Source organism: Saccoglossus kowalevskii, chromosome 11 (assembly GCF_978046115.1).
Source record: "Saccoglossus kowalevskii chromosome 11, keSacKowa6.1, whole genome shotgun sequence".
In the NCBI taxonomy this organism is placed as follows: Eukaryota; Metazoa; Hemichordata; class Enteropneusta; family Harrimaniidae; genus Saccoglossus; species Saccoglossus kowalevskii.
Genome location: NC_140651.1, coordinates 10,407,167 through 10,425,958, shown reverse-complemented (window position 1 = coordinate 10,425,958; position 18,792 = coordinate 10,407,167). Strand labels below are relative to the sequence as shown.

The following is an 18,792-nucleotide window of genomic DNA, read 5'->3' as shown; positions in this document are numbered from 1 at the left end:
AAAAGTCTGAGGTCGATGCGCTTCATAGAAGACACGTGCGACATTATTGGTACAAAATGGACATGCGTACATGCATAGACCAAATGTCACTTGTGAAATTCAAGACCAAAAGAGGGATAGTGAGTTTATATGAAATATCTGAGCTCGAGCACAAACATTTATATTCGGGCTGTGATACTTTTCATGTCCTTTATCTCAGGTGTAGGTGAAATCTTGGCTGATTGTACGGTTGACGGGAGTCCTTTAATTGGTGGTCTAGTTTTTTTTTCAGAAAAAAGGTGACAAATATACAAAAGAGATATCCCGAAAATTTGCATAAACCTTCTTTGTAATTTTTCAACTAATATTGACAGTGCAAATTAATAAAATAGTACTGATCGATTTATCCGGGTTTTAGCTCGTAAGTTACTGTGATCGACTTCACCAAGTTTGCACCTCCCAGACGTCATTGATTATCGCTTCGCTTGTTAGGTTCATTCATTGGAACCGAATGACCTGCGTCTCGCCTAAGATGGCAGATCACTGCATGTTCTATTCACGTGAATCACAACCTCTTTGCCATGTTTTTCAACTCTATTACTGCAGATGATAATCAATCACAAAATAAATGTTTCGGGATTAGGTGTAGTGACGAATTTCAAGTAGCCGGTAATTGAATAGGTGATTTGTTGTGAACAGTGTGTTGTGTTCAGGGAGCTTTGACTGGCTTGGCAGATAACATTTAAACATAGAGATTTCATGAATACACATTAGTTTTATGCAGATAGTCCTGCTTTATTCATCCAAATGGTTAGCTGAGGTAACCTCTCCAAGCCTTCTTCTCTCCTTCTCCTCTTACAAAATCTTACCAACTCTACAATAAAATTCTAAGGCGTGGCAGAGCAAACATGCGATCAGGCAATAGATGCAGCGATCATGTGTTTACCAAGGATGTGTCTTACGGTTAAAAGATTGCGAAGTTGCCACAACTGAATACAATTAGTAAACACTGTGTTTATAACATTTCTGTAATACATGTTTAAAATGTCTACTTTATACATGCAAGTTGTTGATCCTAAACAATACTGCAACGTCATGTGACCCAAGTGTGCGTACATGATTTCATCACAGAAATTTTACTCGGTTCCTTTCCTCATCAATAATTGCAATCTTTTTCTATTAAAGTTTATTGTAAATACGTAGTTTCTTGAGTCAACATATTCACAAATTGCTTAAAAAGTCGAATAGCTATTATTTTGTAACCTTTCAAAACCACTTCCAGAAAATGAATATCTATTTTTTTTAATGTTTAACACAAGAATAATCACTTCCTTAGATGATATGAAACATAATTTACAACTGTTGATACATCGTTTACATAATAAAAACATGTAAAAAGATACAAGTGTCACAGAGCTCGGTTGTATTATCATTGATAAATTATTAAATTCTGCACATAATAATAAGGATAATAATAATTGTTTTTCATATCAGCGATATAAGAAAAACACGCATATGAAAAAGGGTGATAATGTGATTTTGACTTGATTAAATAATAAAAACTGTGCTCTATACGTAATCTTTATAATATTCATTTTTAGCTCCATACTACCATTTTTTAATGTAACGTTACTCTTTACACAATGGGAATTGAGGATTGTCCTTATCTCATTTAATCTCAGGCATCTAATATTAGTCACGCGATTGAATTACATACACATGATTTAATCGAAATGAACAGAGAACTGCATTGAAAATCATTGTGTTCAATACAATAATGTAATTGAATTATGTTCACTTTAATTCGGCACGTTGTAAGAGTTGGAATTATCACACATCATAATAAAGTATTGTACACCAATTAAATGCTTATTCCTTAATATCATTAATATCTGTATTTTAATAATTAAAATAGATATGTAAAAACGAAATATGAACTTATAAAATGGCAGTAGATCATACACATTCCCGATAAATCATCATACAAATTTTATAACACAGTAGTGATGTTAATGCTATTAAAGTAAATTGCTATTCTAAAATAATTAACAACCCATACAAGATAATGGCAGACTTGTCTTTGGTGGACCATTCCAGCTCGCTGTTTGGAATGTGTTTATCAATCTGATAATCGGCACTGATTGTATGATGGTTTACATCGTATGATCCAGGTCTGATCCAGGCCTGAAATGCAACTCTTGCCTTATTCTTAGTGCCAGACTCCTTGTCATACCATCTGTAATTGGAGAAGGAAAAAACATTGACAAATTGCTATACCAAAAAGCCAGTCGTTCTCAAGATACGATATATATGATATAGTTATTATGGATTACAGTGTTGAGCTTAAAGCGGGGGCGCGGGTCGTCACCTGCGCACGCACGGGAATTGAGTCCCAGGCGACGAGAACAACACACGCTGAAACGCAAAGGCTCATTGTTGACACAATGACACGCTATGTCCATCTGGCGCATAGGCAGATGACGACTCCCCCGCTTTAAAGTCTTTCAAATTGACAGCATTTTACATCAGATTATTTTGACTGAAAAGCTGTTGCAATTTCACTGTAGTTCATTACTGACTCAATATTGTTTGTTTAGTTGGAATTACTTGGTATACCAGTTGTATTATTTATTTATTTGAGTTATGTATTTATGTAACAGCATTATTTTTTTGAAATGAGCTATTCTTGATAAGGTTTTGTTCCATGAAAAATCAAGAAATTGTAATTTATGTTTTATCAAACAGCAAGGCTCGATCGCTTGTTTATTTCGACACTATTTTTGGCAGAATTGTTCCACCTTAAACAGTCAGTATATTGCGGACATTTATTCTAACTAATTTTAACTATGCCAAACACAGATATCATTTTTTCATTTTGTTTGAAAATACTTGTGTGTAAATTTATATACTTCAATCATTTCAGATATCCTTATTGACCAATATTGCCAGGCTCCTATTTTGAACGGGGTAATCTTAAAATATAATCTTAAATAGTATTTGTTCTTCATATGCCTCCAATACTTCAAGCTTTCATGGATTGTTACTTAATTTTAGTAAATGCCAGTTTATAAATCGGCTATGTGTAGTGTGTTCCGAAAACGGCGCCACCTAAATCCCTGGGACATGACCGTTTCCCCATCATAACATACATTCTGACCATTTTACAGGTCCACGTCATACATGGTTGCAAACTAGGCATAATAAGCTTTCAAATGTTGTATTATAGTGTGAGTGTATAGGTCGGTGCATTAAACACAAAATCCGAACCCCTTATCCTCAAACATGCGCATTGTGATTGGCATGCACACATATGATGTTACATTTCAATGTACATATCCCGGAAAAGTTGGGAAATCTAATTGCACTATACAGTTTGCCATGAATTGTCGTGTTACGTATGAATTATGTCTTTGTCATACACAGACGAAACATGGCACATTAATAGTTGCTATGGTGACCCAAGTTTGTTTCCAAAGAGTCAGCTAGCAACTTTCTTGACTTGCATATATATAAGCTTTGAAGCCAGCAAGTGTCGGAATAAGCATTATTTTTTTTAATACAAAACGTGATTAACTCACTCTTTAATATTCGCATAAGCACGGTTTCCGGAATATATAATACTGGGAGAAAGAAATATTTGTTTTGTATCGAACCCCTCAGGTTTCATGTCATCGTTAAAATGTCCCCGTCTTTCTTCAATCAGTTCACCATCGGGAGTCTTGTCTCCTGCAATCAATTACATATTTAAAATATAAATGTCTTATTAAGTATTATAGTGGTGGTGAATTACAAATTGTTAGCCATACACTCACCTGGTTTACGTAGACCGTATTTCAATATGCTTTTCACATATTCAGAATCAGTACCATGAAATGCAATGTGATGTTTGCTAGGGACGTCAGCGACTCTAAAAATAAAAAAAATATCAAAAGTAAATATTAAATTATAAGAAACGATTCACTACAATCATTTCATTCTTATATTAGATACTCGCCTTAGAGGAATTCGAGCCCATCCCAATGGTAAAACGTAATCCTTTGCCGGGCTACCTCTTTGGTAAACCTCATTATCTCTTCGATGTGTATGGCAATTTTTGCAATAACACATGTTGTACGGTGTACCATGTCTAAAATAAGAAGCTGGTGAAATAATAAAATTAGAAGTTGAAATATATAGGATATCATTGTACTTTTATGACTTTAATTGAACTGCAGTTAACTAGAATGCAGGACACAACAAATGATGACGATATTGATTATTTAAAGCGGGGGAGTCGTCACCTGGGCATGCGTGAGATGGCCATATCGTGTCATTGTTTACAAGCAAGCGCCTACCCATGAGCCTTCGCGTGTTTTAGCGTGTGTTGTTATCGTCGCTTGGGACTCAATTCCCGCGCGTGCGCAGGTGACGACCCTCCCGCTTTAAAGAACGTAATATAGAAGCACTTTTGGGTCACAATTTGACGACATTCAAGTCATCCACAAAGTGACGACATTCAAGTCAATCCTACAAAGTGGCGACATTCAAGTCAATCCTACAAATTGACGACCTTCAAGTCAATCCTATAAAGTGACGACATTCAAGTGAATCATACAAATTGACGACATTCAACTCAATCCTTCAAAGTGACGACATTCAAGTGAATCATACAAAGTGGCGACATTCAAGTCAATCCTACAAACTGACGACCTTCAAGTCAATCCTATAAAGTGACGACATTCAAATCAATCCTACAAATTGACGACATTCAAGTCAATCTCACAAATTGACGACATTCAAGTGAATCCTACAAAGTGGCGACATTCAAGTCAATGCTACAAATTGACGACATTCAAGTTAATCCTACAAATTGACGACATTCAAGTCAATCTCACAAATTGACGACATTCAAGTCAATCCAACAAAGTGACGACATTCAAGTCAATCCTACAAATTGACGACATTCAAGTCAATCTCACAATTTGACGACATTCAAGTCAATCCTACAAAGTGACGACATTCAAGTCAATCCCACAAAGTGACGACATTCAAGTCAATCCTACAAATTGCCGACATTCACGTCAATCTTACAAAGCGACGACATTCAGGTCAATCCTACAAAGTGACGACATTCAAGTCAATCCTACAAATTGACGACATTCAAGTCAATCTTACAAATTGACGACATTCCAGTTAAGCCTACAAAGTGACGACATTCAAGTCAATCCTACAAATTGACGCCATTCAAGTCAATCCTACACGTTGACGACATTCGGGGACAACCCTACAAAGTTTCGACATTCAAGTCAGTCTTACAAATTGGCGACGTTCAGGGTCAAACTAGGTAGTGTTTCACGGGAATATTATTCTACTTACATGGCAGTTTCAGCGTTTTGAAATACCGGCGACATTTTTTATAGTAGTCACAGTTCTCGTTCATTGTACACTCTGTACTTCTGGAACATGAGTTCGGTTGTTTGTGACCTCCGCCAGTTGCGCGTATACTATTTCGTCTAAAAATAATTCAGCTGCAGTTGTTTTGTATCCAGTTTGAGAGGGTTGAATCATTTGTTTTATTTAGGTATGACAACGTTTACATTAGAAATACATTGTCATCATGCAACACGGGGAAATTTACCACTGTCACGATTAGATATGAAGTGGTAAATAACCATCAAGGAAGGTTTCGAAACGTCATGCGAAATTCCAAATAACACAATTCCAGGAAACAATTGCTTGAATGATCATTATTGTATTCGATGTGTATATAAGCGACCTATAACATTTAGTGGAATAACCCTGTGCAATTTCTAACAATAGCACATCTCACTTTTACGTTCGACTAGCAATATTATGCATCTGGGTATCATTACATGATAATGAGGGTTGCTTTGCCTCTATAGCTACTTCACAGATATTGAAAAAAAAAAGAGTGACAACTGCATCAACAATGACATAGTTAGATTTGTCATGTGCTTACACATGAAAGCGGATATAAATCATCACTTAGACAACCACAAGATTATGATGTATTATTCGGCGTCAGAAACACAATTCTCAACGCCATATACATAGGTACACAAGCCAGGGAATCACCCGGGGAATCCCCATTTCCAAACGAGGCTAGAGTCAACTCACTATCAAAGGTCGCAATTTATCGCCTCATTACACACACAGAGGGCAGCGTTCTATATTTAGCCACATTTCTGAAAAACTCATGGTAAATAGACAATTATGCATGCAATGAGGCATATTCTGGACCCAACCTTAATCTCTTCAAGTCAATTCTCCAAATTGACGACATTCAAGTCAATTCCACAAATTGATGACATTCAAGTCAATTCCAAAAAATACGACATTCAAGTCAATCCTACCAATTGACGACATTTAAGTCAAACCTACAAATTGACGACATTTAAGTCAAACCTACAAATTGACGACATTCAAGTCAATCTTACAAATTGAATACATCAAAGCATTCCTAGAAATGGACGACATTCAATTTCATCCTACAAATTGACGACATTCAAATCAGTCCTACAAAGTGACAACAATCAATTTAATCCTAAAAAATGACAACATTCAATTTAATCCAACAAATTGACGACATTCAATTCAATCCTACAAATTGATGACAGTCAAGCCAATCCTGTAAATTAGCGACATTCATGGTCATTCCTACAAAGTTAGGACATTCAATTTAACTCTACAAATTGACGACAGTCAGGTCATTCCTACAAAATGACGACATTCAAGTCAGTGCTACAAATTGACGACATTCAAGTCAATCCTACAAATTGACATTCAAGTCAATCCTACTAAGTGACGACATTCAAATCAATCATACAACGTGACGCCATTTAAGTCAATCCTACAATGTGATGACATTCAAGTCAATCCTTCAAGTTGACGACATTCAATTTAACTCTTACAAATTAAATTGACGACAGTCAGGTCATTCCTACAAAATGACGACATTCAAGTCAATCCTACAAATTGACGACATTCAAGTCAATCCTACAAATTGACGACATTCAAGTCAAACCTACAAATTGACGACATTCAAGACAATCCTACAAATTGACGACATTCAATTCAATCTTACAAATTGAAGACATCAAAGCATTCCTAGAAATGGACGACATTCAATTTTATCCTACAAATTGACGACATTCAAATCAGTCCTACAAAGTGACAATCAATTTAATCCTACAAATTGACAACATTCAAGTCAATCTTACAAAGAGATGAAATTTGCACGAATTCTACAAAGAGATGAAATTTGCACGAATCCTACAAATAGATGACATTCAAGTCACTCTTACAAAGTAACGACATTCAAGTTAATCCTGTAAATTAACGACATTCATGGTCATCCCTACAAAGTGGCGTCATACAAGTCAATCCTACAAAATGACGACATTCAAGTCAATCCTACAAAGTGACAACATTCAAGTCAATCCTGCAAATTGACGACATTCAAGTGAATCCTAAAAATGGACGACATTAAGTCAATTCTACAATGTGACGACATTCAAGTCAATCATACAAAGTGACGACATTCAAATCAGTCCTACAAAGTGGCGACATTCAATTCAATCCTACAGAATGACAACATTCAATCTAATCCAACAAATTGACGACATTCAATTAAGTCTTACAAATTAAAGATATTCAATTCAATCCTACAAATTGATGACAGTCAAGCCAATCCTGTAAATTGACGACATTCAAATCAATCCCACAAACTGACGACATTCAAGTAAATCCTACAAAGAGATGAAATTTGCACGAATCCTACAAATAGATGACATTCAAGTCACTCTTACAAAGTAACGACATTCAAGTCAATTCTGTAAATTAACGACATTCAGGGTCACCCCTATAAAGTGGCGTCATACAAGTCAATCCTACAAAATGACAACAATCATTTTAATCCTACAAAATGACAACATTCAATTTAATCCAACAAATTGACGACATTCAATTCAATCCTACAAATTGATGACAGTCAAGCCGATCCTGTAAATTAACGACATTCATGGTCATTCCTACGAAGTGACGACATTCAAGTCAATCTTGCAAAGTTAGAACATTCAAATCAATCCTACAACGTGACGCCATTCAAGTCAATCCTACAATGTGATGACATTCAAGTCAATCTTACAAATTGAAGACATCAAAGCATTCCTAGAAATGGACGACATTCAATTTCATACTACAAATTAACGACATTCAAATCAGTCCTACAAAGTGACAACAATCAATTTAATCCTAGAAATTGACAACATTCAAGTCAATCTTCCAAACTAACGACATTTAAGTCAATCCTATAAACTGACGACATTCAAGTAAATCCTACAAAGAGATGAAATTTGCACGAATCCTACAAATAGATGACATTCAAGTCACTCTTACAAAGTAACGGCATTCAAGTCAATCCTGTAAATTAACGACATTCAGGGTCACCCCTACAAAGTGGCGTCATATAAGTCAATCCTACAAAGTGACAACATTCAAGTCAATCCTGCAAATTGACGACATTCAAGTGAATCCTAAAATTGGACGACATTAAGTCAATTCTACAAAGTGACGACATTTAAGTCAATCCTACAAAGTGACGACATTCAAATCAGTCCTACAAAGTGGCGACATTCAAGTCAATCCTACAAAATGACAACATTCAATTTAATCCAACAAATTGACGACAGTCAAGTAAATCTTACAAATTAAAGATATTCAATTCAATCCTACAAATTGATGACAGTCGAGCCAATCCTGTAAATTGACGACATTCAAATCAATCCTACAAATTGACGACATTCAAGTCAATCTTACAAACTAACGACATTCAAGTCAATCCTACAAAGAGATGAAGTTTGCACGAATTCTACAAAAAAATGAAATTTGCACGAATCCTACAAATAGATGACATTCAAGTTACTCTTACAAAGTAACGGCATTCAAGTCAATCTCACAATTTGACGACATTCAAGTTAATCCTACAAAGTGACGACATTCAAGTCAATCCCACAAAGTGACGACATTCAAGTCAATCCTACAAATTGACGACATTCAAGTCAATCTTACAAAGCGACGACATTCAAGTCACTCTTACAAAGTAACGGCATTCAAGTCAATCCTGCAAATTGACGACATTCAAGTGAATCCTAAAATTGGACGACATTAAGTCAATTCTACAAAGTGACGACATTTAAGTCAATCCTACAAAGTGACGACATTCAAATCAGTCCTACAAAGTGGCGACATTCGAGTCGAGCCAATCCTGTAAAATGACGACATTCAAATCAATCCTACAAATTGACGACATTCAAGTCAATCTTACAAACTAACGACATTTAAGTCAATCCTATAAACTGACGACATTCAAGTCAATCCTACAAAGAGATGAAGTTTGCACGAATTCTACAAAGAAATGAAATTTGCACGAATCCTACAATTAGATGACATTCAAGTTACTCTTACAAAGTAACGGCATTCAAGTCAATCCTGTAAATTAACGAAATTCAGGGTCACCCCTACAAAATGGCGTCATACAAGTCAATCCTACAAAATGGCGACGTTCAAGTCAATCCTACAAAGTGACGACATTCAAGTCAATCCTGCAAATTGACGACATTCAAGTGAATTCTAAAAATGGACGACATTAAGTCAATTCTACAAAGTGACGAAACTCAAGTCAATCCTACAAAGTGACGACATTCAAATCAGTTCTACAAAGACGCGACATTCAAGTCAATTCTACAAAATGACAACATTCAATTTAATCCAACAAATTGACGACATTCAAGTAAATCTTAAAAATTAAAGATATTCAATTCAATCCTACAAATTGATGACAGTCAAGTCAATCCTGTAAATCGTTGGCGAGAACAATGATGCACGTGACCAAAAGTGGCATAATGTTTGTTAGTCTACAAGGTGACGAGAGTTCAGGTAAAGGAGTGAATCAATGGTGAACGAGATTCGTCCGACTTGCGAACTTGCAAGTCCGAGCTGTGTAACTCTCCACTCAGTATCCAAGGGTGTTCTGAAGTCTCATCCCTCGTAAGCATACGTTTTTGTCATGGATCGTTCATTGTTCAAACTCATTGTCAGTCCATAGCTATTTCGATTGAGCAGTCATAACAATGGTCCCTACTTAGAAGGTAGCAGAATTCAATGAGCAATGGGGAAAACAATCATTGTTGTTGTCAGTGGGTCAGGGTCAAGGCCCCTCTGCCCCCCCCCCCCTCTGGATCCGCCACTGGCCACGTTCAGGGTCAAACTAGGTCGTGTTTCACGTGAATATTATTCTACTTACATGGCAGTTTCAGCGTTCTGAAATACCGGCGACATTTTTTATAGTAGTCACTATTCTCGTTCATGATGAATTCTATACTACTGAATCAGGACGAGTTTCAAGGTCCGCGTTGTGACTTCAACCATTCGGTGCTTGTAGTTGAATAACTATTTCGATCACATAGCTATGCAATGTCTAAAAATAATTCCACTGCATTTGTTTTGTATCCTGTTTAAAAGAGTTAAAAGCATTTTATGGGTATGACAACGTCATAAATACATGAGAAATACATTGCTGTCAGGCAACGCGGGAAAGATATCTACATTTTCGTAGAAACAGTGATACTGCCACGATAACAAGTGTTTGAGGGGTAAAACAATCATTAAGGAATTCGTAGAAACGTCCTGCTAAATTACAAATAACAAAACTCCGGGAAAGATACCTACATTTTCGTAGAAACAGTGACCACCCGAAGATAACAAGTGTCGCGGAGGTAATACAACCATTAAGGAAAGCTCAAAAACGTCGTGCGAAATTCCAAATAACAAAACTCCGGGGAACGATTGCTTGAGTGCCGAATTAAAAAAAAAATGCTTTAAATCACAGATATGAAGACTGACAATTATTATTTAGGTATAACAGCATTTACATGGGAAATATATTGCTGTCAGGTTGGTGACAAGAACGTTGGAAACGATTTATAAACATAAATATCTGAACTCAAACGGTACTTATGAGGCGTACAATAAAAAATATAACGTACACTACTGAGAGCGGTGTTGTACTAATTTAGCGAATTGTAGTAAAATGACGTAATAGCGAAATGTTGATTTAGCGAATTGGGATTCTGCACATTGAAACATTGTGTGAAATTAGGTTATTCTCCAAGAATGCCGTCTTGCGTGTCGTATACTCCTTATTGTCGAACAGAAACACGTATAAGCGGCACTGCTCGGGCCGCCGATGCTGAACAAAGAAGCAGTTTACTGGGTCATTATTGTATTCAGTGTGTATATAAGGGGTTCATAACATGTAGGGGAAAAACCCGTGCAATATTTATTTTATGCTCGTCTATTACCGTTCGGGTTTTTTATTTACATGATAATGAGTCATGCTTATTCTCTATTTCATAGAATTGCTATATTTAGCCATGACGCCGTTAACGTTTCAGAAGAAATCGTGAGTAATACAATACTGCTATGAAGCCAACAAACTATTTATATTATCCACCAAAAATATTAACACGGCAATGTTGAATCGTTTACTAGAAACAAAATTTGGCATAATAAAACCGACGGTGTGCCCCGATGTTAATTAAAAGACTAGAAATATAAGGAGGGGCTACTATTACATGACTCTGCCTAGCGTATCAACGCAATTACCGCCACTCTTAATAACATAAAGCTGGTTATCGACAATACGTGTTATATAGTTGCCATTTATGTGTCATAATTTATAAAATTTAATAACGAGCATGCGATTATTTCAAAATGTCAAATTCATAATTTACAAAATTGTACGTAAGTTTTGAAAACCAGCATTGAATGTAGAATGTTTAGGTCAGGTCGACCTGAAAATAACAATAAACACAAGGCATTCGGGTTTCCAAGTTTAGAATTTATACGCGACATTGTTTCCATTATTAAAAATGGTTGCACTTTTTTATAAATTTAATCCGAGAATACACTTCACATTATGAAGAATCGGCAATTCCATTTACAACTTTGACGTTTCAATAAGCAGCGCCATCTTCGGTGACTATTCGTTTTTTTTTAAATAGCGAACAATATGAATGTAAATCAATTAACACGCACACCAGAGTACATTTGTGATTGTCAACGAAAGAATGAGTACAAACTTTTTTCGCCATATCAATTATAATATGGACTTCGCACTCTTATTGTTATTGACCTTGTGGTACCAGTGTAGTCTAAACTGATAGACAAACACAGTAGACCTTGTTTGTTTGATGACACCTGTTGGTGCATGCTCTTTGAGACACGTAGTGTTTCTTCAGACTTGATAGAATATATATACTACTGTACATTACAGGTGCATCAATATAGAATGTTCGATGAACCATAGCATGCAGATGACGCAAATGAAAAGTACACTTTGTTTGAGCTTTCTACGTACAGCTGCTTTATGTTCCAAACCAGACTGATGTGGCATCAATCGATGGATTGAGTCGACAATAAACAACGTGCACAACGTTTATTCACTTCGCTTGACATTTATATAGTGTGAATTTCTTTCAACTTTACAACTCCTGACATTTGCATCAATCCTGCAAATCGACGACATTCAAGTCAATTCTCTAAGGTGACAACATTTACACTAATCATACAGACGACATTCAAGTCAATACAATAAATTGACGACATTCAAGTCAATTCTGGGAAGTGGCGATATTCAAGTAAATCCTTCAAATTGACGACGTACAAATCAATTCTACAATTGACGACATTAAAGTAAATCTCACAAATTGACGACATTCAATTCAATCCTGCAAATTGACGACATTCAAGTCAATTCTATGAAGTGACGATATTCAAGTAAATCTTTCAAATTGACGACGTACAAATCAATTCTACAAATTGACGACATTCAATTCAATCCTGCAAATTGACGATATTCAAGTCAATCCTAAAAATTGACGACATTAAAGTAAATCTCACAAATTGACGACATTCAATTCAGTCCTGCAAATTGACGACATTCAAATCAATTCTACAGAGTGACGATATTCAAGTAAATCTTCCAAATTGACGACGTACAAATCAATTCTACAAATTGACGACATTCAATTCAATCTTACAAATTGACGACATTAAAGTAAATCTCACAAATTGACGACATTCAATTCAATCCTGCAAATTGACGACATTCAAGTCAATTCTACGAAGTGACGATATTCAAGTAAATCTTTCAAATTGACGACGTACAAATCAATTCTACAAATTAACGACATTCAATTCAATCCTGCAAATTGACGATATTCAAGTCAGTCCTAAAAATTGACGACATTAAAGTAAATCTCACAAATTGACGACATTCATTTCAATCCTGCAAATTGACGACATTCAAGTCAATTCTACAGAGTGACGATATTCAAGTAAATCTTCCAAATTGACGACGTACAAATCAATTCTACAAATTGACGACATTCAATTCAATCTTACAAATTGACGACATTAAAGTAAATCTCACAAATTGACGACATTCAAGTCAATCCTAGAAATTGAATACTCATTTAAGTCAATCATACAAAACAGACGACATTCAAGTGAATCCTACTAGAAATTGACGACATTCAAGTGAATCCTAAAAATTGACGACATTCAAGTCAATCTTTACGATCACATTCACAATCACTGTTATCATCATGGCATCTCTACTAGCCACGGACACGTAGAAGAGTTGCGTTTATCTGGTGTTTAACTCAAACCATGGAGTGTTTGCTTTGTTTCATGTTGTATATTTTCCGTTATTCGAAGTTCGATTAAAAAATAATGAAAATTCGAGTTACTAAATTTGGACGTTAAACAAAAATATAGGTTGCCCGTTACTGTAATTTAAAGTCCGAGTTACTAAATGTGAACGTGAACAAAAATAAAAATATATGTTGCCCCTAACTCCAGGTTCGAGGATCGATCGAGTTGCAAAAGTGGGCGTGGTTTTGCAAATGTAGGCGTGGTCATTTTTGTAACTCTAAGATTTCGTAACTTGATGTATGTAACTCGAAACCGATTCACACATTTTGGGCCTCATTACTGTGTCATTACTATGTTGCCATGTGTTGCAGCTGTTTTCTATATGCAGATGCGCATAGGAATTAGTAGGTGTCTCTTGTGATTATCCAGTCTTGACATCAATATGTCCAGTGTTATTCTAATACTCTGGCATTTATTATTTCATCAAATAAAGTTACTGTCATGGATGTATTTCCATGTGCCTAGAAATCGGTCACTGATACGATTTGATAGCTGGTTTCCAGTAAATAGCTGGTTGATATTATTCGACACTTGCTCATAACCTGTCATTGAATGAGGGTGTAATTCTCGTGTTCGTCGTCGTTATATCAGGTACCTAGGATCGTTACGTTCGCAACTCTTTCGACCAAGCAAAGACAAACACAGATGGAATTCGTGTTGACCACTTTTCTTCGCGCCACGTGTAGAGCTCGCTAAGGCTGGCTCGCCTCGCGGAGAACTCCCCAATACGCTGCCTACCTCGTGGAGAGCTGACCAAAACTAGATTTATTCCCTTCCCCAAAACGTTACCCTATCACATGGAAGTTTAAGAGCTCGAGGCGTGGCCTCCACACATTCCACTCGCATATAGCCAATCACACGAAGTACTTAACACGTCATATATATATACTTAATTGTCCGGTACATTAAGAGCCTACACATCCAAACTGTAAGGAATAACCATCCGTTGGAGACGTTTATATCGTAATTAGTTACAATCACTAACTCAAGTTCCGTCCAGGACCTTGTATAAACCTAATTGATGACAGTTTATGGGCAAGTGTCTAATGATATCAAGCAGCTATGCACTGGAAACCAACTATCAAATTATATCTCTGACCGATCTCTAAACACATGGAAATCCATGACAGTACTTTCAATTATATTAAAATGATTAATAATTACAACAGAAATATGTATTGCAAAAGTGTTTACCAGCGCAACACTTTGAATAGTGCTTCCATGCAAAATACTAACTGAAAATTGACAAGCGATTGTGACAGGGACACAATTTATTTCAAGTATGATCAAGCACTTTGTACTATTGTATAGTAACCATAACATACAATACAATACAAAAATCACATAATTTATTCCTAAATACAAAGAGTATGTTTGACATATATTATTATTTAAAAAAAATAATCTCAATCGCATGAAAAAGTGTCCCCGACTTATGTGAAGCTGTATAAATGTGTTTGCTAAAATTCGAAACTTTCGTAAAACTGTAGACGCAACACCCAATAATTGTGAACAATGGCACTGAAACGTACAATAATAGCTTTAAATCAATTCTTCGTTGACATAAATAAAAGTGCCCAATTTCTTCCCATGTGCTAATGTTGTCTCGAATTCAGTCTCCCCAGACCATCAAATTCCTTGGAAAAAAATTGTGGAACAATTAAATAGTCATTAATTAAAAATGTCACTTAAATCACCCCCTGAAACGGGAAGTGTGGTGTTTTAAAACCACAAGAGATCTTCTCAACCAACAATAACCGATATTAACAGGACAACATTAATTCCCAATATTAGCAATATTATATTGTCCGCTACTGTAACTTTACAGCGAGTAATGTTTATTATTAATATAATTATTATTATTGATTCAAGCAATGCGATATTTGAATCTGAAATATGTGTTGTAAAATATTTTTGTTTTATGAAGTAATGCATATATAATGTGAAAACAAAATATTACCACACGCCATTAACACGAATTGAACTGCATTTTCCTGTTAAATTCTACCATTTCTATGATTTCACTGATCATGTCTATTTCGACAAGGAAGTTATGCAGTATGGAATTCTCTTGTCCTATAAATGCATGAACTTGAGTTTAATCGGTTATTGTAACTACGCGCACATAATGAAATGAATGGAGGCTGCTGCAAATAACACTAACATTGCAGTACACAACTGCCGACGTATCAATTACAATTTCCATACGTTTTGTACCAGAGTAACTTCAGGTTTATTTAGTATTTTTAGTTTCCTTTTTTCCTCAGAACATCTAAAAGGCACCATTCGGTCCAAGTTGTTGTTGCTTTTTTAACGAATATGCCATCTGTCCAAACACTTCTGATTGTATAGTTCAATCACTGAATGAGCGTGTGCACAATACAAGTTACCAGTTACTTGAACACGCAACATATAATAATGTTCATCGTGAAAACCATCGTACCTCAAATTTTTTGCAAAAGAGTAGCAAACTCAATTGTTGAGTTCAATATTAGTGTTCATAAATGGAGAGTTTTGCTATGACGCGATGAGTTTTACCGTGACGCGGAGAGTTTTGCTATGACGCGATGAGTTTTACCGTGACGCGGAGAGTTTTACCGTGACGCGATGAGTTTTACCGTGACGCGGAGAGTTTTGCTATGACGCGATGAGTTTTACCGTGACGCGATGAGTTTTACCGTGACGCGGAGAGTTTTGCTATGACGCGATGAGTTTTACCGTGACGCGATGAGTTTTACCGTGACGCGATGAGTTTTACCGTGACGCGATGAGTTTTACCGTGACGCGGAGAGTTTTGCCGCAAGCTTTGTTGCGAAGTAACCGAGCTTTGCCGCAACTAATTAAAGTTTTGCTGTAAAATACTAGTGTATGTCCGTGCAATAATAGCGTTTCCCCGTGGTTCATGTGATTTTGATAAATGTTTTTTACTTAAAAATTAATGTTTAGCCATTGAATAATAGTTTTCTTTTGTTAAATAGTAACATTTGCCAAGAAATAATTGGGTTTTGCCTTGAAATTGTAGATCTTTGTCCTTAAAAAACAGCTTATTCAGCAGTTTTGTAGTCAAATTGTGGAGTTTTGTCATGAAGTAATATTGTTTTGCCGTCAAATTAGAAAATATTACTGTGAAATTAATAGAGTTGTGCCGCGATGAATTAAATATATGTTGTGACTTGTGGGCCACCGTAGTCACCTCACCTTCAGCCCATTGCATACCGTTTCTGTTGTAAAATTAACAAACACTCCAACAACCCACACTACGAGTCACATGACCAAGAGTGGTGTTAGTTTTGTTATAATTTGTTATTCTTCTCCGTTGCAAACTGTCCGCGTTTCCCAGGTACTCAGTTACAGTTTCGTTGCGTAATTTCGGGCGCCTTTTTTTATTCTAGTCTTAGATAATATACGCATATCACGATGGGTTTTGTTGAAAATTCACTAAAAACTGGTGAAATTGACTAAAAAACTAGTAAACTCCTACTAATTTGCGTGTTTTAACCAACACCAATGGGGTTCAAACCGGTCATCGTTCTTATACTAACGCCTAATATAAAACTTATTCCACAATTACCTGTACTATTGATGATGTACTTAGGATGTAGTATAAATGGACAACCCATAAGGTGTAGCGACGATTTTCAAGTAGCGGGTAATTAAATAGATTTTGTTGTTATGAACAGTATGCTGTGTACAGGAAACTTTGATTCGCTTTGCTTAAAACATTTACACGTAGGAAAGTCAGGAATACACATTTAGTTCATGACAGATAGTCCAGCTTTATTGACCCAAACTGTCAGCGGAAGTAACCCCTCGCTGCCTTCTTCTCTCCTTCTTCTCTTACAACCTGCGCACGCGCGGGAATTGAGTCCCAAGCGACGATAACAACACACGCTAAAAACGCAAAGGCTCATGGGTAGACACTTGTTTGTAAACAATTATACGCTATGGCTTTAAAGTCTTTAAAATTACGAAGTTTAAAATTGACAGCATTTTGCATCAGATTATTTCGACTGAAGAAATTATTCTAAAAGCTGTTGCAGTTTCACTGTAGTTCATTACTGATTCAATATGAACATTTTGGTTTGTTAAATTGAAATTACTTGGTATAGCAGTTGTATTATTTATTTGTGTTATTTATTTGAAATGAGCTATCAGGATTCTTAATAAGGGTTTGTTCCATGTAAAATCAAGAAATTGGTCTAAGATATGTAAAAAAGAAAAGATTTCTTTTGCAATTTACAAAACAAGGAAAAACAACTCTCAAAATCTTAACCCGTTATCCTTCCATGAGCACTCGCCTAGTATGCGTCCTGTGCAATGACATAAACTCAAACATGCGCATTGTGATTGGCATGCATACATATGATGTTACATTTCAATGTACATATCCCGGAAAAGTTGGGAAATCTAATTGCACTATACAGTTTGCCATGAATTATCGTGTTAGTATGAATTATGTCTTTGTCATACACAGACGAAACACGGTTTATTAATAGTTGCTATGGTAACCCATGTTTATTTCCAAAGAGTCAGTTAGCAACCTTCTTGGATTGTATCCAAAATTAAATATTATAACCTGTCGGAATAAGCATTATTTTTTTTATACAAAACTTACACAAAAATGTCGTGATGTCACTTATTATGATTATTTAACTCACTCCTTAATATTCGCATAAGCACGGTTTCCGAAATATACAATACTAGGGGAAAGAAATATTTGTTTTGTATCGAACCCTTCAGGTTTCATGTCATCGTTATGTCCTCGTTTGTCTATGGTCAGTTCACCATCCGGAGCATTGTGTCAACACAGGTGGCGCTATTCAGCACAGACCTGTGTCTCATGACGCATAACTAGCCTCTGAAGGCTAAATATCAATCATCCACCATTTTAGTCAGCGTTTCTTCCGCGGAACTATATACAAGTATTTTTTTCTTGTTTTGAACACATTCTCTCCTTATTTTTAGCAAGATTTAATCTTTAATGAATTGATCAATTAAAATACCGCACAACACTCATCAGCATGTCTTATCTTGTTA

The 18,792-nt window shown here is 35.9% G+C and overlaps 1 protein-coding gene across 2 annotated transcripts; it reads right to left on the bottom strand.

Moving 5' to 3' along the window:
• Positions 1-753: 753 nt before the first annotated feature.
• LOC144349345 (neuralized-like protein 4) lies at positions 754-11,179 on the bottom strand. Of its 2 annotated transcripts, XM_085505739.1 has the most exons (6): positions 10,708-11,179; positions 10,283-10,489; positions 3,974-4,118; positions 3,792-3,886; positions 3,558-3,705; positions 754-2,215 (listed from the first exon to the last, which is right to left on the bottom strand). In XM_085505739.1, exons 2-6 carry the CDS (start codon positions 10,344-10,346, stop codon positions 2,011-2,013), a joined length of 657 nt encoding a protein of 218 aa, XP_085361865.1. In that variant the 5' UTR covers positions 10,347-10,489; positions 10,708-11,179; the 3' UTR covers positions 754-2,010. The 2 variants fall into 2 exon arrangements, with proteins under 2 accessions (XP_085361865.1, XP_085361864.1); XM_085505738.1 differs by lacking the exons at positions 10,283-10,489; positions 10,708-11,179 and adding an exon at positions 5,335-5,621.
• Positions 11,180-18,792: the final 7,613 nt, after the last annotated feature.

Excerpts from the sequence above, each read along its gene's own strand:
- LOC144349345 (XM_085505739.1), bottom strand. The coding sequence starts at position 10,346 with ATGAACGAGAATAGTGACTACTATAAAAAATGTCGCCGGTATTTCAGA. Across the intron at positions 4,119-10,282 it reads CAGAACGCTGAAACTGCCAT|CTTCTTATTTTAGACATGGT; the intron begins GTAAGTAGAATA and ends TTATTTCACCAG. Across the intron at positions 2,216-3,557 it reads GCTTATGCGAATATTAAAGA|ATGGTATGACAAGGAGTCTG; the intron begins GTGAGTTAATCA and ends CTCCAATTACAG.